The sequence below is a fragment of the Nuphar pumila genome, chromosome 2, assembly GCF_984573655.1.
Source record: "Nuphar pumila chromosome 2, dmNupPumi1.hap1.1, whole genome shotgun sequence".
Taxonomy (NCBI): Eukaryota; Viridiplantae; Streptophyta; class Magnoliopsida; order Nymphaeales; family Nymphaeaceae; genus Nuphar; species Nuphar pumila.
The window spans coordinates 123761878-123789300 of record NC_143250.1 but is presented as its reverse complement, the minus strand read 5'-3'; the positions used below and the strand labels follow the sequence as shown (position 1 = coordinate 123789300).

At 39.8% G+C, this 27423-nt stretch overlaps 1 protein-coding gene across 2 annotated transcripts in view; it reads left to right on the top strand.

Moving 5' to 3' along the window:
• The window catches only part of LOC149846991 (uncharacterized), a 161913-nt gene that overhangs the window by 64212 nt on the left and 70278 nt on the right, over positions 1-27423 (top strand). For both annotated transcript variants that reach the window (XM_089996729.1, XM_089996728.1), the window contains 2 exons: positions 21962-22051; positions 22214-22289. In XM_089996729.1, the coding sequence (XP_089852855.1) occupies positions 21962-22051; positions 22214-22289 (166 nt within the window). The remainder of the gene's footprint in view (positions 1-21961; positions 22052-22213; positions 22290-27423) is intronic.

The window sequence follows — 27423 nt, the reverse complement described above, 5'->3', positions numbered from 1 at the left end:
ATATTTTCCCACCTTTTCAGTGGGTTCCACTTCCAACAAGATATGTTTTCGACGATGTCCAGATACCGACATCATAAATGTTCTGGACCACCTGGCATAGTTAGTCTCATTCAACCTAACAGACGAGCCGTACGAAAATGGATTGGCAAATGCCTTATATTCTCCAATATTTTCCAATTTTGAATCACATTTCGAAGTTTCAGCCATACTTCTAATTTCAAAACAAATAGACAGCCTCCAATCAGAAACAGGGATAACCGTGTGTTACACTCACACACCAACTGATAATACAATCAGCAACTGTTCCCACACGAACAAAACAAAACAAACCCCACGACAGTAGTGAGCAGCAGCCCACAAACAGAAAACAAAATTTCAGCACATCAGTGAATCACGACTAACATAACTTCATAACACCACTACGTGTTGGAGTGCTGTTTCCAAAACAAAAAAAAAGAAGTCATGACATGACACCACAAAAAAAACACTCAGGACCCAAAAATCAGGGTATCACGGCTGAGATAGAAGCACTGATTTCTTTTAAACATTCTCAGCAGGTTAGAAGGCAAAGATAGTAACCCACAGAAACTGACGTGGGTCAGTGCACACTGTACCGATGTCCACGATATCAAGATCTCACGCAAATTAAAAAAATAGGGCCCCAACCATATGTAGAACCACCAACAGCAGGAAAACTCCCAACAACAATCATCCACGATATCAAGATCTTCACGAAAGAAAAAACAACAAGGCCCCAACTATATGTAGAATCACCAACAGCAAGCACACGCCTAACATCAATCAAACTCCCAGCGTGGGTAGTTACCAGAATCACGGCAGGAACTACCAACGATACAAAATCCACAGCAGGCATCCACGACCAGCAGCATGCCCAGATCTGTCATCAGATCTTTAAAAAAAATAATTTAAATCGCTGACCTGATTAGAAAAACTACACATTGGATCGAGGTTTGATCACGCTCAAGAAAGCCTCCACGATCGACTGTGCTTTGATCTCACTCGATCACGCACCCACGTCACAGTCGATACCAACGTCACAGTCGATCACGCTTCCACGATCGGCCAAGCTTTGATACCATGTAGAAGATGGACCGAGCCCTAGAGGGAGACGAGAAGAGAGAGAGAGAGAGAGAGAGAGAGAGAGAGAGAGAGAGAGAGAGAGAGAGAGAGAGAGAGAGCTGCACAGAAAATCGAGAGCATCGTAATGTTATTAGGGCCTCTCTCTATGTTAAATAGAGAGAGGCTTAAAACATAATTACAAGAAAGCCCCATTATAAACGTAAAATTGCAAAAAGCATCTTACTATAAAATTACTTTACTTAAAACCACTTATTCTCAACAGTATCAATCTGCATCTCACAGCACCACATCATTTTTTTTCTTTTCTTCTTTCATTCTTCACTGTTCATCAGAAGCATATTTTGCAACATCGATCTGTATATTGCAACATCATATCATTTTCTTTCTTTTCATTTCATCTTCATTTGTATATTGCTTATGCTCCAACATTTTCTTTTACAATTCATTGCTAAGTTTTCACTGCTTATGTGCATTCGATCTCTGTTTATGCTTTTGCATATCATATTCAGCATTTCCATTTCATCAACATTGCAGTTCAGTCTGCAACGTCCATTAGCATCTGTCTCGTTTTGTATTTTCCCTTTTCATTTTCTTCATTGCTGAGCACCACAATACATTACATTAGCATCATGCATATGATGCACAGGATTGCACATTCATTTACCCCTGCATTAGTCGTTCATTAGATTTCACATTCGTCATTCTCATTGCATTTCATTCCCATTTTCATCTGCTCTTTAATCTCTGCATGTCTATTTTTTTTTTATATATTAACGTGCATCTCGCTGCAGCGATTCCATCTTTGCAAACTTATTTTCCACCGATTTATATTAAATGCATTCTATCTTTACTTGCCAATCATTTGATTGTCATCCCGACATTTCATTAGCATCAGATCTGCAATCTCTTTAGCTTCAGACCTGTATAAAGATCTCATTCCATCAGCATCATTTCATCGTTGCATCTCATTGATCTGTTGCATCTTAATAGATTTGTCATTTGTCATTGTCATTGTCATTTATCCGTTATTGCATAGTATGATGTTAGATCTGATATTCGAAAATCACATTCACATTGTTACATTCATTGTGTTCATTTTACTATATCATATTCGTTGTATTCACGTTGTCATTTCATCTGTTACCGCAAAATAGATTTGTCCGATCTGATCTTCATAACAACATCCGAAATTTGCATATAGCTTACTTTACATCTCTCTCTGTTCTTGATTATCTGCTCTACATCACATTAACTATGCTGCGCTTCTGGTCACCAACTGTATTTGATTCAATGTACAACACTATTACTGTAGAATTTCCTATACCTTTCCATCGACATTTTGATCTGATTACCCATATATATGTTGAGTCATCTGCGTCGACTGATTTCATCAATTCATTTCATTTGTTACATCTCTCCTATTCATTTCATTGTTTAATTTCATTCGTTTGATATGATCTCTGTTCTCTATGTATGATCCGATTGTTGATTTCATTTGTTACAACTATTTGTTAATTTTAATTTCTGCATTCAAGCATATGCTGATACATTCCATTCTATGCATTCCAGTGTAGGCATATGCTTTTCCAATTTCTGCATTCAAGCATATGTAGATACATTTCATTCTATGCATTTCAGTATATGCATATGCATTCCATTCTCTGCATTTCAGCATATGCATATACATTTTATCCTCAGCAGTATATGCATTTCATCCTCTGCGTTTTGCATGTTATCCATTCTACATTTCTTTCATTCCTATGCATGACATCTTTTTCGCTTTCATTTCATTGTAATTCATTGTTTCGATTTCATAATATCTTGTCATTTCAATATGGATGTTTCTTTTTATTGTTCTGTAACTCCATTTATTCTTTTATTCCTCGCAATCAATATTTCTTAATCGCAATTTCCCCCCTTTTCATATATCATCTCAATTCTGAGAATGTTTGTATTTAGTGTTTAAGTCTGCGAATGATTTAATTATTGCATTTACATTCAATCCTTGTGCATATGCACTTTGTATATTCTACATATTTGTGATTTTACTTTTTGGTGCATCATGTGTTTTAGTTTTGCATTTTCTTTATATTTTGTGCAATTTGAGTTTAGTGATTTCCCTTTGTAAATTAACATTTAGTTTCTTGTTCTTCCTGTATCATATATGCATCCCTATTATTGTACTTCCAATTTTATAACGTAACTCTTTTTCATTTAAATGCATTTGGATTTGTGTCCATTTAGATTCCACATTTACTTTCTCGCGTCTTTTTACTTTGCGTTTCCGTATTTCTTACTTTTGCTGCTGTGTGTTCGTGTTTTGTAGGGAAGCGCAGAAGACCTTGGTTTCGTTTTTATATTTGAAAATTTCAATATTCAGTTTAAATTTGAGATTGTAATAATTTTATTTAATGAGAACTTCTATTTACTGTTTAGATTAGAATGGATGAGCATATAGTTGCATTTTAATTTTCGCAATTAATTGTTGCATTTTTTATTTTATTTTTGAAAAAGGCACTATGATGAAACACGAATGGCACGTGCACCATTTAATAAAGGATAAATAAAACTAAGTAAAGTTCATATTTACGGCCACAGTCGGAATATGATCAATACTTAGAATTATTATTCTTTATTAAAATACAATTCATTTTAAAAAATCATTATATTTCAAATACATTTTTTCCTTTATTAGAATCTAAAATAAAGATTAAATCAAAGTATATTCGTAGCCATAGTCATAAATATATGAAAATTTAATCTTATTTTAATTTTACAAGGGCAAAAAAATTTATTTCATTCTTTATTAGAATTTAAATAAAGATTAAATTAGAATATGTTTGTGACCATAGTCATGAATATATTAAAGTTTTAATCTTGTTTTAATTCTATTAAAGAATGAAATTTGCTTTTTAAATTCAATTTCAAATAAATTCTTTTAATGCATTCATCATTGAAGATAGAATTGCATCATTTTTTTTAATTATTTAAAGTTATTTTCAAGTTTCCAAATGATTTTTGAAATGATTTTTAAAAACAATTTTCATTTAAAATTTCAAAGTCATCTTTTATTTTCACAAATTCAAAGTTATTTTTCAATTCTTATTTGCTATTTTATTCAATTTCAAATCCTATTTCAGATATTCATCTTCAATTTCCAATTTTCGATTTTTATTTCTAATGTTCTATTTTTCAAATCCCAAATTTCAAATTTCAATTTCAATTTCAATTTCAATTTCAATTTCAATTTCAATTTCAATTTTCTATTTTCCTTCAAATTTCCAATTCTAAATTTCGAATTCCATTTTCAATTTCAATTTCAATCTTCTATTTCATTCAAATCTCAAATTCTAAAATTCGAATTTCATTTTCAAATTCAAATGTCAATTTCAAAATCTTCTATTTTTCAAATTTCAATTCTTGATTTCATTTCAATTCTCAAATTTTATTTCAAATTATATTTTTAATTAAATTTCAAATTTCATTTTGAATTTCCAATTCTAAATTCTAATTTTTCAATTTCAATTTCTAATTCCCAACTTAATCTTCAAATTCAATTACATTTTCAATTTCAGATTTTAACTCTTCAATTTTAAATTCAAAGTTCAATTTTAATTTCCAACTTCAAATCTATTTTTGATTTTTAATTTCAATTCTAAAAAGCAATTTCAAAATTCCAAGTTTGATTCTGAATTTAATTCTAAATTCAAAAATCAACTCCAAATTCAATTTTCCATCAATTCAGATTTCAAATTTCTTAACTTTGAATTCAATTTCAAAACCTTCAATTTCAAACTTTTAACTCAAATTCATTTTAAATTTCAATTTCAAAATCGATTTTTGAACTTTAAAGTCATTTCTAAAAGGATATTTTCAAGTCCATTTCAAAATCACTTGGAAAAATCCAAACCTTCAAAGCATTTCCAAAAGCATACATATTTTCAAGTTCAAAATCATAGCATAAGCATGATTCTATGTCCATTTAGGACTTAAAATAATTTCTTAGATAAATCTAGGCAAAGCAAAAGCCTAAATTCGATCCTTGGTTCAATTACCCCTGGTAAAGGCGTCAGGAACGGTTGAACCTCGTACCGACGAGCGAATCCCGTCTCTCTATTTTCCCGCAATTTTTCTAAAACGGAGGCGAGTTATTTCAAAAATCTATTTTCAAAAGGTCAAGCGAGACCTTGCGAGAATTTTTCTCTTTTCCCTAAAAAGGAAGAAAGAAATTTTTTTGCAATGATCACTTATATCCTCCTCCATTATGTCTGTAACACCCAAATTTTTTTATCCTCAATTATAGTTCAAATATTGAAATTTCGAGACCAATTTTTTTTGATAAGTATAAGTAAATCAGATCTTATAATGCAGAAACGATTTTTAAAAACGGCTAAGACTTTGGACGCGGTTACACTAAAGATAACAATCAAATCAAAATGTACGGGATATACACATTTCAAACCACGTACAATATAAGACTGAAATATGAAGAGTTTTAATTTTATTTCAAATCAGAGTATGAAAATAATACTTCAGTCTTTACATGATCAAGTACTTAAAACAAAAAGATCATGAATACCAGGATCGGAAGGTAAGAGTGGACCCTCGAGGATGCAGCTCGACCAACCCTTCGTTCAAACTACTTATCATACTTTACCTGCATTACCTGTCCCCCATAAAACGGGGTCAGACTCGCTAAAGTCTGGTAAAACAACCCAAACTCAAACTTAAATAAAACATATCAATCATTTAAATGTAAAGGTATATTATTCATCCATCGTCAAGTGATAGACAAGGGAACAACGTCCTATGAGTCATTCATTTCAAGCATTCGAACATAAAGCATTCAAAAGCATTTCATCACTTAATATTCTATTCAACCTTAACTCACGTAATAAATCATAATCTATATGCATTCAAGTCATACAAGTTATCGCATATATATATATATATATATATATATATATATATATATATATATATATGCATTTAAGACATTAAGATCATTGCATCATTTTCATATGCATTCATAATTCTTATAAACAATAAGTTAAATCACATTTGACCATCCAATGTGAAACACACGCACATACCTTATAAGTAATTTAGTTAGATATTCATGATACACATCAATCATGATACATAGGTGTGATATATTTACTCAGACAATCATAATGCAATCATTTGCAATGAAACTATGTAGGCGTGTTGTATCATTCACCTAATAAGTCAAAACTAGTCATTTGTAGGCGTGATGTGCCATTCATCTATATACTAACATAAGCGTCACAATCATAACCTCATATCAAGATCTAAAATCAATAAGGATCTGATTATCATATCTGAGTTCAATATATAATCATACTATAATAGAAAAGCCAAATGTATAGATTTATAATTGGCTATCTCAATCAACTCAGAAGATCATCACAATTCATCATAACATTTCATTTATTCATAATAAAGATTTACAAAATCTACGCCGGATCACCTGGTCTGGGAAATGTACAACCTCATAAGGAGTTACCGCCCTAGACAGATGGTCTGTTTGGTCTTGGACAATGCACTTCCTCACAGCAATATACCGTCTTCGCGGGCTACCCGCTCTTGGACAATGCACTTCCTCACAGAGACTTACCGGTCTAGCCGGATTACCTGATCTGGTCATGCACACCCTCACAAAGAATCCTTTGGGAACAGTTCCTCAACGGGTACTATATCCAGTAAAAACTATTGTGATACATGCATCAATACAATTGACCACTCTCAGGGTCGATAGCCATCAACACGGGCATAAGCATGTATATAAACAAAGCATCACATCATACATCACTTTATATGGCATTAAAATTATAAAATCGCACATTTAACCAATAAGGCTTCATGAACCAAAGTTCACTATTGAACTTAAGCATTTATCGCATGCATTCATAATTTCATTTCACGTAGCATTTAAAGCATATCATACATAAGCACATTATCCTACGCATCATATCATCGTCACAAAGAACATTGCACTTCGTAAATTGAACCTGGAAGCATGCGTAAACAAAACTTGAGTTCTATGCATGCATACATGAACATGCATATTTCATAATACGAAGCAACTAAACCTCAATATACATAATTCATACGTAGTTCGAGATTTGCACACACGATAAAAGTCATATGCATTTTTCACCACATGAATCGATATATCACCTTAGATATAATTGTGTAAGGGTTGGTCAAAATCTCATTGACCATCCTACCGTACATCATACACATATACTTCTCAAGCAAACAAGACATACAAGTTCAAAACAATTTATAACATTCGCATGCATTTTTCTATACAAGAATAAATGAGTCCATCATATGACAAGACAATATATATAACATTCACAATATGCATCGAACACGACTTATACATATCCATAGTAGTTATATGTGCACCATGTATCAAATTCATACAAACACACAAAGCAACATAGTATGCGCAAACCAAAGTATGATGACACACATTGTGTACATATTATACATTCATAAGTGCACAGGCATTCAAACCCACACACAGGTGTACCTGCAGCAAACACACTCCATATTCCGCTAACTATAATCATGACAAGCATGATCTCCGAACTACAATCACAAGAGTCCTAGATATCCACAACTAAGTGAAGTGTGTGAGCATAACTTGTATTTACAATTCATTTAGATATTCAGTGCAACATCATGCTTACACAATTAGTGCCTAAACATGCTCTCTATAAGTTCAGTTAAGGTATCTTATCTTAATAACGTGAAGAACAATGAATCAAAACTCAAAAGACCGAGGAGTTTCGAAGTCCGTAAAGACCGCTACCCAAGCAATACAACGAACCCTTCGTGTGCGATCACAAATGCCAAAAACTCAAAAAATGTCAATTATAACAAGATTAGCCAAAAATAGCAAATTACCCTATAAATCATTACCAAGAGCCAAATAACACACAAATACACTCCAATAATTTAGAAACTCCATCAAAAATATATTTAAATATAATATATATAAAGTGATTTATAGCCCAAAATAGTTCTATAAATGCAAATTATACCCTGATTGGCTTGAATGAACAAATGAATACGTAATAAATAAATAAATAAAATTTAAAAGCTAGAAACACATTTCTAATTTTGAGATAAAAAAAATGAGTTCTTTATTTATTAATAATCCTTAAAAATTATGGGTTTTACAATGTCCTTTCCCATTGAATTTCCTCTCAAAGTGAAGTGGTTTATATGTTTTTACAAAAATTTTGGGTCTTGCCATGGCTATGACCTCATCATTAGACTTGTGCATTCCAAGTCTTGTTTCCTCTTGACAAATTTGAGCAAGAGCTTCACTTATAGAAGGTGTTGAGGTCCTGTGAAGCAAATAGGAGTTAACTTGCTCAAATTCTGGCCGGATGCCATAAAGAAAGAAAAAAGATTTTCTCTTTTTATTTGTGATCTTCTCGTTTCGATAGCCAAACCTTTCTATTTTGGTTCTAACATGGCTAGTTCATCCCAAATAGGAGATAAAATCTCGTAAAAGTCTCTTATACTTTTATCTCTTTATTTTACATTACGTACCTTATCTTGAAGATAATATAGCCTAGCCATATCTTTTTGGATGAAAGTACTCTTTAAAAAGGTCCATGCATCACATGCCTTCTTAAACTTGATTATGTTGGTGGCGATTTTGAACTCCATGGTATTTATAAACCATGAGAAAATTTAAGCATTACTCGTTTCCTAGTCCTTCAATTTGTTTTGATATTCTTGCAAAGCTTTTCTTTTTCTTCTTCCGACAAAACTTTGACTTGATCTCCTTTTCTTCTAATCAATTTGAGTTGCGGTTCATCAATGGTACCACTATCAAAGCCCCATAGTTTTTTTCCTTTGATGTGATTCTCCATTTCCGTTGCCCACATTAAATAATTGTTCTCATTGAGCTTGTAGAAGATGACAGAAGCAAAATCTCTTTCTCCCATAATGGTTACAAGAATTTTTTGGTAGAGGAGTTGGAAGATAACTACGAGTTTTGAGTAGAGCAGTTGGAAGATGACCACGAGTTGAAGAGTACCACCACAAGTAGGATCCCAAGATAGCTTCTACTTTTCCAATAGCTTAGCTCTGATACCATGTAATGAAACGATACTGCACAATTACAATTGCAATGAGAGGCTACACAAGTGCACAAATATACAATGGTCTCTAATGGACCAACAACAATCTCACAAAAGAGACAAAATATAACCTTCACAATAGAACAAGAGGCACACAACTCATAAGAATAAAAGGGAAGTGTATTTACTCACAAAAAGCTTTAGAAAAGCTTGAGATTACATATGGGGTGAGGCTCTATTTATAGAGCCTCACAAGGCATTGAGGGAGGCAGTCCAACAGTTGTTGGACTGCCTCCAACGGTCATATTTATGACCGTTGGAGTGCAGTCCAAGGACTAGTTGGACTGACACTCCAACAGTCAAAAAAAGGTTACATCTTACATTTAAGAAGCATAAAATAAATAAACAAAAAACAACAAAAAAAAAGTATTTCAGTCGGTAATGGACTGTGCAAAGAAATGTCTAAAATACCCCTAAAATATCCCTGATCTATACACATTATTTTAACAAGACTCACATTGTAAAACCAGTAAAAAAAAAAAATTAATTAAAGATCGGACCCGGGTCGGGTCCAGACCCGACCCGGATCCAACCTGTGCCAGCCCCTCGAAAACCCTTTTCGAGGGGACTGGCAGCCCACGGAGGGGGGCCTCTCCGGCGACACAGGGGGCGGGCCCTGTGTGCGCCCCCTCCCTATTTAAAAGACGAGAGGGGAGAGGGGAGGGCCTACGAGCCTCCCCCGACCCCCCCGACTCTCTCTCTCATCTCTCGTCTCTCTCCCCTATGCTCTCTCTTCCCCCGACTCCATCTCCCTCTCCCTTTTTGCCGACGCAGGCCAACCCCTCCCCTTCACGGCATCCACTCGCCGGCGAGCCCCTCCCCGACAACCTCCTTTCTCCTCGGCAGCCCAGGTAAACACAACTCCCCCTCTCTTCTTCCGTTGGCTCGCCGGAAGGCCGGCAGCCCCTGCCGAGCCTTCCTCCTCCTCTTTTTCGACAGGCAAGGGGCTCCGCCCCCTTGCCTTCCTCTTTTTTAGACAGGCAAGGGGGCTCCGCCCCCCTTGCCCTCATCTTCTTAGCAGGCAGGGGGCGGAGCCCCCCTGCCCTTTTTAATATTTTGGCAGGGGCCATGGCCCCTTCCCTTCCCTTCGTGTAGGGGCCGATGGCCCCTACCATTTCCTTAAGAAAGGAAGCAGGGGCCTTCGGCCCCTGCCTCACCTCTTGGAAACCCAGCAGGGGCCGATGGCCCCTGCCCTCCCTTAACCGACAGGGGCCTCTGGCCCCTGTCTCTCTTTCCTGTCGAGCAGAGGCTCGACAGGGGCCATTGGCCCCTGCCACCTCTCCTGATTAGCCGCAGGGGGGGGGCTTTGGCCCCTGCACTCCCCCTCTTTTCCTTGAAACCCAGCAAGGGCCAATGGCCCCTGCCCCTCTCTAGACCGACAGGGGCCTCTGGCCCCTGTCCCATTTTCTTGTCGAGCAAAACTCGACAAAGGCCATTTGGCCTCTGCACCCATCTCCTTTAACGGCATGGGTCATTGGACCCTACCACGTTCTCTTTCGCAACGGTAGGGGCTGATGACCCCTGCATTGAGTTGCGGAGAAACCGAGTTTTCTCCCTACCTATATTCATTTTATGAATGCTAAACTACGTATTTTTGCAGTTTACGCAACGGAGCCCGTTCGCGCCCCGCGAACTAAACCGGCAATCACTTACGTTCGTAGAAGACTCCATCCTCGTAATACTCCAAGGTAGGAGAAGTTGCACAAGGACTTAAATAATTAAATCAAGCTTAAATAATTGATAATAGAAAGGACTTAATGATATATTTATATACTTATATGTATATAAGTACACTTTTAAATCAAGGACGCGGTTTCGCGATCCTTGTCCTTTGCTTTCGCATTTCAGTTTGCCGTCGCGCTTTGCACCCAGGCTTTTTACTTTCGTATTTACTGCTTATTGTCTTTTAATTCAAGGACGCGGTTTCGCGGTCCTTGTCCTTTGCTTACGCACTTTCTGTTTCTGTTGCCGTCGCGCTTTGCGCCCAGGCTTTTGCTTTCATAGTTACTATTTACTGTCTTTTAATTCAAGGACGCGGTTTCGCGATCCTTGTCCCTTGCTTTCGCAGTTCCTGTTTGCCGTCGAGCTTCGCGCCCAGGCACTTCCTTTTCGCATTATTATCTTTTGTTTCTTTTCCTTGCCATAGACTCAGAGTATTCGAGAGGAATACCTATTCCTCTTTTCACCCGATACGTTTTGGGAAAACCCTTGATCTGGAGCAAGACCAAGTTGTTGGGTGATAAGTTCCTTTGTGAAACCCATTTACCAAAACCAGTGTCGTGACTTACATAGCACCCAGACACTGCATCATCGGATGTCAGATTCGAGAAAATCACATGCCTTATGTTGGCAAGATTGTGTGTGGTTTCGAAAGGTTTGATATGTTAAAATAGATTTAAAAAAAAACATTATATCTTTGCGAAACACACTCCCGAGGCTCCTATTAAGGACCTGTGTCCCTTTTCTCGTAAACGTACTTCTAAAACATGCGAGACATGTTAGTACTACGACGATTGGATGAGAGAGTCTTATGACCTCGATTAATGCTTAGTGCAGGTTGTTGAAAACACATATAAGAGTGGGATCGCCTTCATAGGCAAGATGCTCGTTTCGGTCTAATGGACCAGAGCATGAAGAATGAGGCAACGGCTAAGAAACCCCGTCGCGCTCAATTCAACCTTGCTTCGTCAAGAGAGAGGACGAAGGGTACCAACTCCGATGGACAGTCCATTTATGGCTTTCAAAAAGGGCAAAAGACCCGTTTTTCCCCAGTCATCGGAGGATAGGGGGAGGGATAGGGGCTACATAAGTTAGCCTAACACTTCTGCAGAAGTTGGATGCATCCCTATCAGGCCTTGGGGACTTACTCTCTCGACCATCGGTCGTCTCCATAGGAATAGGATTCAGTCAGACAACCGAGGTATATTAAAATACTTAACATAATGAACACTCGGTTTGGACTCGACTGTTTCGACTAACGTGCCATGTATGTACCCGCATGGCCGGTTATCAAGTAATAACTAAATTGAGCATGCACACCTTTTCAGTTTGTTGTACTTAGCTTATTCCTCCAGTCTATCTGCTTAGTTCGCTCGTTACTACCTGCTGCATAAATTATCTATGCCTAATTTAGTTCTTTCTGTCTTTGTACTCTCCTGCTAGTTTTTCGCAAAACTAACCAATTTCATGGGCACGGGTGACGATTAGGTGCATCAGGCGATGGCGCGACTGCGAGATGATTTAAGGATCCACTGTTTCTGCTCGTAGTGCTTCTCCTTGACATTTTTGGTTTTTGATACGGTTTTCCCTTGAGGAAACCCAAATTTTGTACAAACTTGATACTCTCTCCAAATAGAAGGAATGGTTTCCTAAGTATTATTGCAGATCGTCCATGGTAAATCTTTGTTTTTCTCGCTAACGTGCCCAAGGTTGTCAAACCCGTCCTTTTTTCTTTTAAAAGAAATCGTTTCCGCTGATTCAGAAATAAACTCTGTAAAGAAAAGATATTTTCCAACTATTTCAAGGAATTTATAAGGTTCGAAATTTTGGGGCGTTACAACTTGGTATCAGAGCAGATCGAAACAGTGATTCTTGGTCATCGAGCATCCGCATCGCGCTGTAAGTAATTTAATTTCTCTTTTTCTATACTATTAGACTAGAGTATACCTTACATGAGTATTTGAGATTTTTCTTGTCCAAAGAAAATGAACCCTCCGGATGGTGAAAGATTGGGACGCAGAAGGGGCGCAAGAAGAACGCGCTGTCGTTCTGTGAGGGGCAGAAGCTCTGTGGTAGGAAGACTTGAGCGTTCTTCTATCGGTTCAGATCATTGGACCAGCGGGCCGCCCCCTCTCACTTTTGCGGATTCTTGGGGCTTTACGCTTCCGGATACCTACCAGGCACCGCTAGCCGCGACATGGGCAGCAGTGCACTTTCGGGAAGGAAGTCGTGTGCCAAATCATGTTTTAGTTAATCGACACACTTCTCGGGAATCCTCTGAAGCAGAATCCCCCTGGCAAGCCCAGATGGGATGCAATTTTTGCGGCGAAGAAGGACATACGATGGATAATTGTCAACTCAGGGAAGCATACGATAGAAGGGGGACTGCAACACAAGGTCTGGAAGACACAGCATCCTCTGTCCAGGGTACTTATGACACACCATCGTGTGATGGACAAATATTACCCCTAGAGAGTGCTCAGGACATCGCTCCACCCACTCATATGCCTTCCCCCAACTCACCAATTTACACACCATCCCCAGACTCGCCACAGTATATATCGGATACTCCGGTAAACACTCCGGCTTCACCGCTATACATATCGGATTCCCCGGTATACACACCAGCTCCACCACTGTACATACCGGATTCTCCGGTGTACACTCCGGCTTCGCCACCCTATGCACCGGATGCCTCACCACATTACTCCCCTACTACTCCTCTTCACGGGCAAGGAGTCCCGAATGAGGATTTGCATCCTTTTCCCCCTCTACGCGGGTTAAGGCGCACGGGTATCGCAAGAGAGTACTTGAGGAAGTACTCTCATCATCCCTAAAGGATATAAACTCGTTGGTTTTTGTACCGTGGACAATTTTTGTTTTAACTTTTTGTAACTGCCCTCCTATACCAGCACTGCTGGGCTTTTGTAATCTCTATTACTCGGAAATATGATAAACTTTTTGATATTACTCTTCTCTTTCAAGTATTGACTTATGTATCATCTGGGTATTTTAAGGATGGTTCGAGGGTCGAACGAAGGTTCATCTGACGAATGGTCAGATCAACGGGGATTCATCATGGATTCCTTGAGCGCATTGGCTAGCGCCATGCGAAATCAAGCGCACAGCCAAGTACCTACCCCAGAACCAAGCCACCCTGCGACAGTATCATATGAAAAGTTCTTAAAGCTCGATCCTCCAACCTTCGCAGGCAAGCCCGACCCCGATGCAGCTGAAAACTGGATTTTGGAAATAGAACGAGTTTTCCAAGTTTTGACAGTCCCAGAAGACAAGAAGACCCTTTATGGTAGTTTCAGACTTTTGGGTGCCGCCCGCCATTGGTGGGACACGACTCGGAACATACAGTTCCCGACAGACTCGTTTATTCCTTGGGAGGCTTTCAAGAAGGCTTTCTTGGAGAACTATTTTCCTCCTCATGCTAGGGAGAGGAAAAAGGTTGAGTTCTTGGAACTTTGCCAAGGCTCGTCAAGTCTGGTGGACTACATCTCCAGGTTCCAGGAGTTGGAGCGTCATTGCCCCAACTTATTTGCAGATGATCGGGAGCGGGCGGGTAAATTCATCCGCGGATTAAAGGAAGGACTCCGACCAAGGGTCCTAAACAGCATGCCATCAACTCTCTCCGCAGCTGTTGCTGCAGCTACTCTCCTGACCGAGGATTGGGAACGCTCTAAGAGCACCCAAAGCAAGAAGCCACCCGTTGCGGGTAACGATAAAAAGAAATATCCCTCTGGCGGTCAAACCAAGCGACCGCCCTTTTTCGTAAACAAGGAAGGTGGAAGAAAGCCATATCCTCCTTCCAAACGTCAGCGTCCTCAGGGCAACCCTCCCGCCCGGCAGCAGGCGGGCGATGTCTGCCCCAAATGCGGACGACCTCACCCCGGGCAAGCATGCCCTCTTCTTACAGGCGGATGCCTGTACTGTGGCAAGATGGGCCACTTTGCACGCGAGTGCCGCAAGAAGGCGGCTGACGACCTCAGAAGGAATAATGGAGCACCTCTGCTCCCCCGACCACCGCCGCAACAACAACAACATCAACTTTCTTACCAGGCGCAACAACCACAGTCCAGCGGCCAGAAGAAAGCACCAGGACGCGTTTACACTGCCACGGTCGAACAGCTGACCAAAGGCGAGCTTGTGCAAGGTACCATCTTGATTGCTAACCAAGCAGCTTTCGTACTCTTTGATTGCGGTGCCACTCATTCTTTTGTTTCTGTAAAATTTGCTGAACTCTTGCACGTACCTGTAAGTTCGTTAGATAATGCTCTCAACGTCTATAACCCGATTGGGAAGAACACTATTTGTGCGACCTACGTGCCAGCTTTGGACGTAGTCTTGGCAGATCGACATTATCCGGCCTGCACTATCCTTCTAGATATGACCGAATTTGACGTCATCCTAGGCATGGATTGGCTGCACAAGTACCATGCCAAGATCTTTTGCCATGAAAGCAAAATTGTGTTATCTCCACCAGGGATGCCTAAGGTGGAATTCAAGTTCGTGAAGGCGGTCCGTGCAAGCAAGATGATTTCTTCGCTAAAGGCACAACATTACCTGAAAAGGGGATGCACTTCCTTTTTAGTCAGTGTCGTCCAGTCCGAACCGACATTAGTTTCGATTAGAGATCTGGAGGTGGTTCGAGATTTTCCAGACATCTTCCCAGAGGAGCTGCCAGGACTTCCCCCACCACGAGAGGTTGAATTCAACATCGAGTTGCTACCAGGTACTGCGCCAATTTCTAAAGCTCCATACCGTATGGCGTCAGCCGAGCTCGAGGAACTCAAGAAGCAGCTACAGGAATTGATGGATCTAGGATTCATTCGCCCCAGTGTCTCGCCTTGGGGAGCTCCTGTTTTATTCGTTAAAAAGAAAGATGGATCATTGCGGTTGTGCATCGACTATCGAATGCTCAACCAGGCCACGATAAAGAATAAATATCCGTTACCGCGTATCGAAGATCTATTCGATCAACTACGGAATGCCAAGATTTTCTCAAAGATCGACCTTAGGTCAGGATACCATCAACTCAGAATTAAGGGAGATGACATCTCCAAGACGGCTTTTCGAACCAGGTATGGGCATTTCGAGTTTACTGTCATGCCTTTCGGACTCACCAACGCTCCTGCAGCCTTCATGGACCTCATGAACCGTGTGTTTAAACCTTTTTTAGACACCTTCGTCATCGTGTTCATTGATGACATCCTGGTGTACTCAGAGACCTGGGATCAACATCGCGAACACCTGATCATCATTTTGGAAACCTTGCGGAAGGAGCGTTTGTTTGCTAAATTCTCTAAAAGCGAGTTTTGGCTCAAGGAGGTTATGTTTTTGGGACATGTTATATCCGAGAAAGGCGTATCCGTAGATCCTGCAAAGGTGGAGGCCGTACTAAGCTGGCAGCAACCGAGGAATGTTCGTGACATCAGAAGTTTCCTTGGATTAGCTGGATATTATCGAAGATTTATCCAAGACTTTTCCAAAATCTCTCTGCCTATGACAAAGCTGCTAAAGAAGGAGGCTAAGTTCGTGTGGGACGATTCGTGCGAAAACAGTTTTCTGTTGCTGAAGGAACAACTTACTACCGCTCCTATCTTAGCCTTGCCTTCGGGACAAGGCGGCTTCGTAATTTATACTGACGCTTCCGGGACAGGCTTGGGCTGCGTCCTAATGCAGAATGGTAAGGTAATCGCCTACGCATCGCGTCAACTTAAGATTCATGAGAAGAATTATCCGACTCATGACTTGGAATTAGCGGCTGTGGTTTTCGCATTAAAGATTTGGCGACACTACTTGTACGGGGAACAATTCGAGGCTTTTACGGATCATAAGAGCCTCAAGTACTTGTTTTCACAGAAGGAGCTTAATATGAGGCAACGACGGTGGCTAGAATTTCTCAAGGATTACGATTTCACCCTTTCCTACCATCCAGGAAAGGCGAACGTGGTAGCTGATGCTCTCAGCCGTAAGGCTTCTAGCATTTCCGTCAACCTTTTATATGTTGGTTGGAAGTTGATTGAGGATTTGGTTTCCTGGAAACCGTTTGCAGTCTCATCAAATTCTATCAGTCTTTCTAATCTGATAGCTCAACCTGAGCTGTTAGCCAAGATCCTTGCTAGGCAAAAGACTGATGCGCAGTACGAGAAGTTGAAGGCTCGTACACAACAGACCGATACTCCTTTCCGACTTAAGGACGATGGAAGCATTTGGCTCAAAAATCGTCTTTGGGTCCCAAATAATCCCGTTTTGAGAGACGAAATTCTCGTAGAGGCCCATAAATCCAAATATACGATTCACCCGGGAGGCACGAAGATGTTCAAAGACTTGCAACACAGATATTGGTGGAGCGGAATGAAGCGAGACGTGGCCGAATACATCTCTAAGTGTTTGACTTGCCAGCAGATTAAGATCGAGCATCAACGACCTGGCGGAGTGATGCAACAAATGAAGATCCCACAATGGAAGTGGGAAGACATCACTATGGACTTTATCGTCGGTTTGCCAAAGACGCGAAGAAAGAACGATGCGATTTGGGTGATCGTTGATCGGCTCACCAAATCGGCTCATTTCCTTCCTATCCATATTAGTCAGTCCTTAGACAGTTTTGCGGATCTCTACATTCGTGAGATTGTGAGGTTGCACGGTGTTCCGGTATCTATCATCTCCGATCGTGATCCGAGGTTTACCTCGAGGTTTTGGGGACAACTTCAAATCGCGTTGGGTACGAATTTAAAGTTTAGTACCGCATTTCACCCTCAGACTGACGGACAGTCTGAACGCACAATTCAGACTTTGGAGGACATGCTGCGTGCGTGCATAATGGACTGGAAGGGAGAATGGGATTCTCATACCAGTCTGGCCGAATTCGCGTACAACAACAGTTACCACGCTAGCATCGGGATGGCCCCTTACGAGGCCTTGTATGGAAAGCCCTGTCGTTCGCCCCTCTACTAGGACGAGGTTGGCGAGCGAAGGATGAAATCTCCTGTAGTGCTACAACACTACACTCAGCAGGTGCATATGATTCGAGAGCGACTCCGTACTGCACAGAGTCGGCAGAAAAGTTACGCAGATCGTCGTCGTCGAGAGCTCACCTTCTCGATAGGAGATATGGTTTTTGTTAAGGTATCTCCCACAAAGAGCGTTTTTCGTTTTGGGAAAAAGGGAAAGCTAAGCCCTAGATTTGTCGGACCGTTCGAGATCCTAGAACGGATTGTTGAAGCAGCTTATCGTGTGGCTTTACCTCCTCAGTACGCTCAGATCCATAACGTTTTTCACGTATCCATACTTCGGAAATACGTTCACGACCCATCACACATCATCCATTATGATGATGTAGACATTCAGAAGGATTTGTCTTTTGAGGAAAGACCAGTCGAGATCGTTGATCGTCGAGATCAAGTGCTTCGATCTAAGACAATATCTCTTGTAAAGGTCCGTTGGAAGCACCATGGAATAGAGGAATGTACTTGGGAGCCTGACTCTGCTATTAGGGAGAAATACCCTTACTTGTACCTTGATCGTTAAGTTCAATTTAATTTCAAGGACGAAATTATTTTAAGGAGGGTTGGATGTAAAACCAGTAAAAAAAAAAAATTAATTAAAGATCGGACCCGGGTCGGGTCCAGACCCGACCCGGATCCAACCTGTGCCAGCCCCTCGAAAACCCTTTTCGAGGGGACTGGCAGCCCACGGCGGGGGGCCTCTCCGGTGACACAGGGGGCGGGCCCTGTGTGCGCCCCCTCCCTATTTAAAAGACGAGAGGGGAGAGGGGAGGGCCTACGAGCCTCCCCCGACCCCCCGACTCTCTCTCTCATCTCTCGTCTCTCTCCCCTATGCTCTCTCTTCCCCCGACTCCATCTCCCTCTCCCTTTTTGCCGACGCAGGCCAACCCCTCCCCTTCACGGCATCCACTCGCCGGCGAGCCCCTCCCCGACAACCTCCTTTCTCCTCGGCAGCCCAGGTAAACACAACTCCCCCTCTCTTCTTCCGTTGGCTCGCCGGAAGGCCGGCAGCCCCTGCCGAGCCTTCCTCCTCCTCTTTTTCGACAGGCAAGGGGCTCCGCCCCCTTGCCTTCCTCTTTCTCGACAGGCAAGGGGCTCCGCCCCCTTGCCTTCCTCTTTTTTCGACAGGCAAGGGGGCTCCGCCCCCCTTGCCCTCATCTTCTTAGCAGGCAGGGGGCGGAGCCCCCCTGCCCTTTTTAATATTCTGGCAGGGGCCATGGCCCCTGCCTCACCTCTTGGAAACCCAGCAGGGGCCGATGGCCCCTGCCCCTCCCTTAACCGACAGGGGCCTCTGGCCCCTGTCTCTCTTTCCTGTCGAGCAGAGGCTCGACAGGGGCCATTGGCCCCTGCCACCTCTCCTGATTAGCCGCAGGGGTGGGGGGGGCTTTGGCCCCTGCACTCCCCCTCTTTTCCTTGAAACCCAGCAAGGGCCAATGGCCCCTTCCCCTCTCTAGACCGACAGGGGCCTCTGGCCCCTGTCCCATTTTCTTGTCGAGCAAAACTCGACAAAGGCCATTTGGCCTCTGCACCCATCTCCTTTAACGGAATGGGTCATTGGACCCTACCCCGTTCTCTTTCGCAACGGTAGGGGCCGATGACCCCTGCATTGAGTTGCGGAGAAACCGAGCTTTCTCCCTACCTATATTCATTTTATGCATGCTAAACTACGTATTTTTGCAGTTTACGCAACGGAGCCCGTTCGCGCCCCGCGAACTAAACCGACAATCACTTACGTTCGTAGAAGACTCCATCCTCGTAATACTCCAAGGTAGGAGAAGTTGCACAAGGACTTAAATAATTAAATCAAGCTTAAATAATTGATAATCGAAAGGACTTAATGATATATTTATATACTTATATGTATATAAGTACACTTTTAAATCAAGGACGCGGTTTCGAGATCCTTGTCCTTTGCTTTCGCATTTCAGTTTGCCGTCGCGCTTTGCGCCCAGGCTTTTTACTTTCGTATTTACTGCTTATTGTCTTTTAATTCAAGGACGTGGTTTCGCGGTCCTTGTCCTTTGCTTACGCACTTTCTGTTTCTGTTGCCGTCGCGCTTTGCGCCCAGGCTTTTGCTTTCATAGTTACTATTTACTGTCTTTTAATTCAAGGACGCGGTTTCGTTATCCTTGTCCCTTGCTTTCGCAGTTCCTGTTTGCCGTCGCGCTTCGCTCCCAGGCACTTCCTTTTCGCATTATTATCTTTTGTTTCTTTTCCTTGCCATAGACTCAGAGTATTCGAGAGGAATACCTATTCCTCTTTTCACCCGATACGTTTTGGGAAAACCCTTGATCTGGAGCAAGACCAAGTTGTTGGGTGATAAGTTCCTTTGTGAAACCCATTTACCAAAACCAGTGTCGTGACTTACATAGCACCCAGACACTGCATCATCGGATGTCAGATTCGAGAAAATCACATGCCTTATGTTGGCAAGATTGTGTGTGGTTTTGAAACGTTTGATATGTTAAAATAGATTTTAAAAAAAAACATTATATCTTTGCGAAACACACTCCCGAGGCTCCTATTAAGGACCTGTGTCCCTTTTCTCGTAAGCGTACTTCTAAAACATGCGAGACATGTTAGTACTACGACGATTGGATGAGAGAGTCTTATGATCTCGATTAATGCTTAGTGCAGGTTGTTGCAAACACATATAAGAGTGGGATCGCCTTCATAGGCAAGATGCTCGTTTCGGTCTAATGGACCAGAGCATGAAGAATGAGGCAACGGCTAAGAAACCCCGTCGCGCTCAATTCAACCTTGCTTCGTCAAGAGAGAGGACGAAGGGTACCAACTCCGATGGACAGTCCATTTATGGCTTTCAAAAAGGGCAAAAGACCCGTTTTTCCCCAGTCATCGGAGGATAGGGGGAGGGATAGGGGCTACATAAGTTAGCCTAACACTTCTGCAGAAGTTGGATGCATCCCTATCAGGCCTTGGGGACTTACTCTCTCGACCATCGGTCGTCTCCATAGGAATAGGATTCAGTCAGACAACCGAGATATATTAAAATACTTAACATAATGAACACTCGGTTTGGACTCGACTGTTTCGACTCACGTGCCATGTATGTACCCGCATGGCCGGTTATCAAGTAATAACTAAATTGAGCATGCACACCTTTTCAGTTTGTTGTACTTAGCTTATTCCTCCAGTCTATCTGCTTAGTTCGCTCGTTACTACCTGCTGCATAAATTATCTATGCCTAATTTAGTTCTTTCTGTCTTTGTACTCTCCTGCTAGTTTTTCGCAAAACTAACCAATTTCATGGGCACGGGTGACGATTAGGTGCATCAGGCGATGGCGCGACTGCGAGATGATTTAAGGATCCACTGTTTCTGCTCGTAGTGCTTCTCCTTGACATTTTTGGTTTTTGATACGGTTTTCCCTTGAGGAAACCCAAATTTTGTACAAACTTGATACTCTCTCCAAATAGAAGGAATGGTTTCCTAAGTATTATTGCAGATCGTCCATGGTAAATCTTTGTTTTTCTCACTAACGTGCCCAAGGTTGTCAAACCCGTCCTTTTTCTTTTAAAAGAAATCGTTTCCGCTGATTTAGAAATAAACTCTGTAAAGAAAAGGTATTTTCCAACTATTTCAAGGAATTTATAAGGTTCAAAATTTTGGGGCGTTACACACATACTCCTATATCTTGGTTGTCTGGTCTTGATGGGCTTAAATACATTACTTGATTTCCCATGAACCATGATTCCATAATCTAATCCTTTGTTTGTTGTAGCAATTACTACTTAATGTTTGCAATCCTTTCCCAGTAAATTTATGTGAGTAGCATTTGTGTTGAAAAATAGATTCTTTAATGAGAAAGAGGGATGTTAATAATGAAGGCGGCTTGGGATTGATTTCGGATTGGATTCACTTACCGGGTTTGAGTGGCTCCATGTCATTGCTGATTGATTTTTATACTTTGTAGGAGGAGGAGCTGCACGGAATATTTAACAAACAAGTTGAAGTTGACAGAAAAATTTCTATATCCAGGAGCAACTTACGGGAACTATATAAAGTAAGAGACTGATGGAAAATGGTTTTTATCATATTTCATACAAAACATTTCAAATCATTCATTATTTTATTCTTTTCTTGTTCTAAGTTTTATGTGAATCATTCTTCTTCAAATGCTTTTCTTGATCTCATGGGTAATTTTCTCATGGTTTTGATATTTCAGGTGCTAGAGGAGCATGACCTATCTTGCCCAGAACTTTTGCTTGTGAAAACTGATGGTGTGACACTTACAAAGCAAAGTAAGGAACAGCAATGCCTTTAAATATTGCTTAAAGTTTCTTCAAGCATCGGTCTTCATTGTGTAGAAGATTTGAGTTGAATCTTGTAGTGCTTGATGATTGACATGGTTTAATATTGAACCTTCTGTTTGTTTAAGTGATTGCACATTGTCTTGATTGAGTTATGCTAAGTATACTTCCATATAAGACTTCCCTGATGGTCTCACTGTACATTTGATAGGATACTTGCTATGACTTTTATGTGGTCTTGTAAATATGTGCTATTTGTGAGAGATAATCATATTTGCAATATATAGTTTTTCCATAGATCTGTAAAATTTTGTATTATTGTGATTGGATGTAATTTACTATTTGTTTCAAGGATACTATCGTCAAACACCCTACAGGCAGCTATGAGAAGGTATTGTAATGAAGTTAGACGCCCCAAAAACATTCAGTTTTTGGGATTTTCCTCATCTCTCTCTCTCTCTCTCTGACCTTCTCCTCTTCTCATCTCCTCTTATTTACTTCGATATTCTTGTGATTTCGCTGCATCTACAAATAGGAGAGCAGAAGGCTCTTTAGGACCAGGTGCCATCAAACCCTTTCTCTTTTATATCAAATCCTATCTATTCTCTCATCTCCTTTTTCCTTTCTTGTTCTCTCCTTTCTTCTTCTTTTCTTTACCTTCCTGCATCTCTCACTCTCTCTCTTCAGATTACACTTATTTTCCCAAAACTTTCCAAGATTTCCTTCTTTCTACTTAATTTTTCATTTGTTCCTTCTCTACGATTTTTTTTCTTTTCTCTCTTTCTAAACTTGTTTCCTTTTTCTTTCTTATCCTATTGGTCCGATCTGATTATTCTTGCAAAGAAAAAGATTATTTTTTTGGTGGTGGTAGGTATTGTCAGCTGTACAATCTGTTAACATCAATATTATTGTCTGACCTGATGTCAGCAATCTCTAGTTCTAAAACCTTTTAGATTGTTCCTTAAAAAAAGGACAGAAAAATTGTTTTAGAAAAAAGGAGAAAAAAGAAAAAAAATGATGGGGGTTGCAGCCGACTGTTTCGATTTCTCTTCATTGTTGAGATCTCTACTTTTCTTAATAATCCCGGCTTCTCATGGCATCCATCACTCCATCCTTCTTATCTCACCTTGTTATCAAATGATAAATTCCACTAATTTCATCAGTTGGAATGATTGACTCTCTCCTTTCATTCGTAGCTTGGTTTTGATGGACCAGTTAAAAGGTTCTATCATAACTTCACCTATGATGTGAAGAAACAGATGAGAAGGGGACAATGGTACAGTCTTGTGCCCTAGTTCAACGATTTTAGATTTGGTAAAGGATGACCAAACATTAGTAGTCTCGATCCTTTCATCCAAAGTACTTGTTCAAGTTCCTTATGGTTGGTGCTTATAAATTGTGAGGTCTTTTGCGCAGGTAGGTCTTTTGCGCAGCATGTCTAAAAGGCAAAACCCAATTGATTTCGTATAATTGACAGGCTCTAGAATCATGTATAAATGCTTTGATTTGTGGATGGTTTTAGAAAAACAAAAGAATAAGCTTTGTCATGCACCTAGAGTCATGAGTTTAGTACTGGGGTATCAGAAAGAAGTGCCTGCTGATATTATCATGATACTGGTATTACGAGTTTAATACTGGGTAAAAAATAAGAACAAGCACTTCTTTCTGATACCCCAGTACTAAACTCGCGACTCTAGGTGCATGACAAAGCTTATTCTTTTGTTTTTCTAAAACCATCCACAAATCAAAGCATTTATACATGATTCTAGAGCCTGTCAATTATTTAAATATACTGAGTGTTTTATTAAAATTTAAAACACTAATCTGTAAATACTTCCAATTTCAAAGAATCCCCACAATAGTTTTTCAAACAACCACCATTTGATTTAGTTTTTGAACGAAATCAATTGGATTTTGCCTTGAGACATGCTGCGATGCGAAAGGCTCCTAAACTCGTGTCACGAGTTTAGTACTGGGTATCAGAAAGAAGTGCTTGCTATAAGAAACTAGCGTTTGGTTCAATAAGAACCATAAATGATTCTACCTTTGATGTATCTGCAATTCAATATGGATTGCTCTATGTCACACAGACTCTTCTAACAGGGCACCACACCCGTGTCACACCCGCACCCATGCGGGTGCGACACTTAACACAACTTCCTTTGTGTTAGGTGAAGTCAACCACATTGAGGTCCATTTCTATCCAAAAGTAGATTTAGTTAACCCTAATCAAGTCCATTTTTATCTATATTATATATGTAAATACATAAATGCACTGACATTCTAAGTGTTAACTTAAAACTGTTATATATATATATATATATATACCCTCCCCGCACCCCCGCACCCATTTTTTTTTTAAAGTGTCGCACCCGCACCTGCACCTATGTGACATAGGGATTGCTATATCCCACTGGTATTTGCCTATGCTCCTTCATAATATTTAAAAAGTATAAGGAAGAAAGTCTTTTGAAACTGTTTAAGTCTGCAAAGTGAGGAAGAAAAGTCTGCTTGTAATGAAATGGGTGATCACAAGAGATATCTCTAAACACACAATAATAAGGCCACTAATGGGCAAGACACATAGAACCACAAAGTGCTTAAGCACAAGAGCACAAAGAGCATAAAAATAAATAATATCTTTTATTGAAGAAAGCTCTAAAAAGCTTAAGAATAAAGAGAGGACAAAGTCCCCTATTTATACACAAAAGAGAACCAAGGGGGAGCTCCCCAACGGTCACATTTGTGACCGTTGGGGAGGATCCCAACAATTCAGTGAAAGGACAAATCTGTCCTTGGTCAAACAAAATAAAGAAGAGATAAAATAAAAAAGAAAATAAGAAAGTAAGAAGTCCCTAGTGGACTCTGCGAATTACATATGACAAAAATGATAAAAATACCCATGAGGGTTATATCAATTTACAACTATATATATACACACATTTAACACCCCCCCTCAAAATTACAGTGAGATCATCGAAAGTTTGTTAAGTAGAAAAATAAAACAAGGGGTAGGAAGGGCTTTGGTGAAGAAGTCAACAAGTTGATACTTTAATGTGACATACCACAACTCAATAGTTCATTTTAAATATTCATCCCGAATATAATGACAGTCTATCTCAATGTGTTTGGTTCTTTCATGGAATGTGTGATTGTTTGCTATATAGATTGAACTTTCGTTATCACAACACATTTTCGAAGATTTGGAGATGGAATGTCTTGGAGGAGAGTCCTGAGCCAAACAAGCTTCATTGTTGTTGTTGTTATTGTTGTTGTTGTCATTGCTCGATATTCTGCCTCAGTTAAAGATAATAAGACCTTTTGCTGTTTTTTACGCTTCCAAGAAATCAAAGAATCTCCTAAAAAAACACAAGAACCAATAGTTGAGATTCTATCATTTGGGTTACCACTCCAGTCAGCTTTCATATAAACAGTTAAATCTAAAGATGAGTAAGAGGATAAAAAAAACCCTTTTGAGATTGTTTTTTAATGAATCACACAATCCACTGTGGTGTGGTGGGAGCATACTGAAACTGACTTGCTCAATGAACGACATGAGCGATATCAAGTCAGGTGATAGAGTGGTAGGTGAGAGATCCAATCAATTGGCGATATAGAGTAGGATCTTCAAGCAATACACCATGTTCAAGTCTTAATTTTGCATTTATGGGGTCTCCATTTTTTTCATCTGAAACTCCTTACCTAGCACATATGTCATCCACCAATTTCATTTGGGAGAGGATATATCCTTTAGGAAAGTAGGCAAACCTCAATTCCTATAAAATATCTCAAAAACCCAAAGTCAGACATATCAAATTTTTTCTTTAAAACAAATTAATTTCAATAATTTATTCTTTGTCATTTTTTGTGATGATCATATCATCAACATATAGAAGAAGAATCACAATTGTAGTACCTGTTTTCTTGACAAAGAGAGCAATGTTAGTATAACAAGTGATAAATCCCAAATTAATCAAAACATACTAAATTTATTATACCAAGCCTTAGGGGCTTGTTTAAGACCATACAAGGTCTTTTTAAGTTTAAATTTTTTTTTCATTGAAAGTAACATGGAGGGCAGTCCATGTAAACTTCCTCGCCAAGTTCTTCATTTAAAAAAACATTTTTAACATCTAATTGGAAAATTTCTTCTTTAGGTCCTTTGCTATCAAACCCATTTTCATTTTCAAGAAAGGTGACATCTTTAGAAACATAGAGCTTGTTATTTATTGGATCAAAACATCAATACCCTTTTTATTTTCACCATAGCCCAAGAAAACACATTCAATGACTTTTGGAGATAGTTTATCATTTTTATGAGTAAGCATATAACGCTTACAACCAAAGATTCTTAGTCTTTTAAAACTGAGTCATTTTAAAGAGCTTTTCAAATGGGGAGACATTTTGCAACGAAGACGAAAAAGTTCTATTTATTAAGTAAGTTGAGGTTAAAACGGCTTTGGCCCAATTTTTTTTAGAATGTCCCTTGAAATTAGAAGAGTTCTAGTGGTTTCTATTATATGTATATGCTTTCTTTTCGCTAACCCATTTTATTGCGGAGTTCTAGGACAATATCTTTGATGACAAATTTCATTTTGTTTCAAGTACCTTTGAAAATAATTTGACATATACTCCCCTCCCGAATCCGATCTATGGATATGTTGCTAAGAAATTGATTTTTAACCATTATATGAAACTCTTTAAAAAAAGAGAACACCTCAGATTTAAGATTTAGAAAATAAATCGATGTGTATCTAGCGAAATCATCAACGAAAATAGCATTATAGGAGTAACCTCCTTTTGATATGACCTGTGAAGAGCCCCATATATTTGAATGCACTAATTCAAAAGGTCGAGTAAAAATAAAAGTTCTATGAGGAAAGGGAATAACTTTCATTTTTTCAAAATATGCAATCTTTGCAAATATATCTTTTTTATTACAAATATTTTCCAAAAAAGGATGGAGATACATCTTCGAAAAACTAGGGTGCCCAAGTCTCTTATGCCAAGTATCAATACTTTTGTCTTGTACATAATTAGAAAAATGACTTTGGTGAAAGAGATACAAAAATCCATAAAGTAAATATCGCCTCTCTTGTGGCCTTGACCAATCAGCTTACCTTAC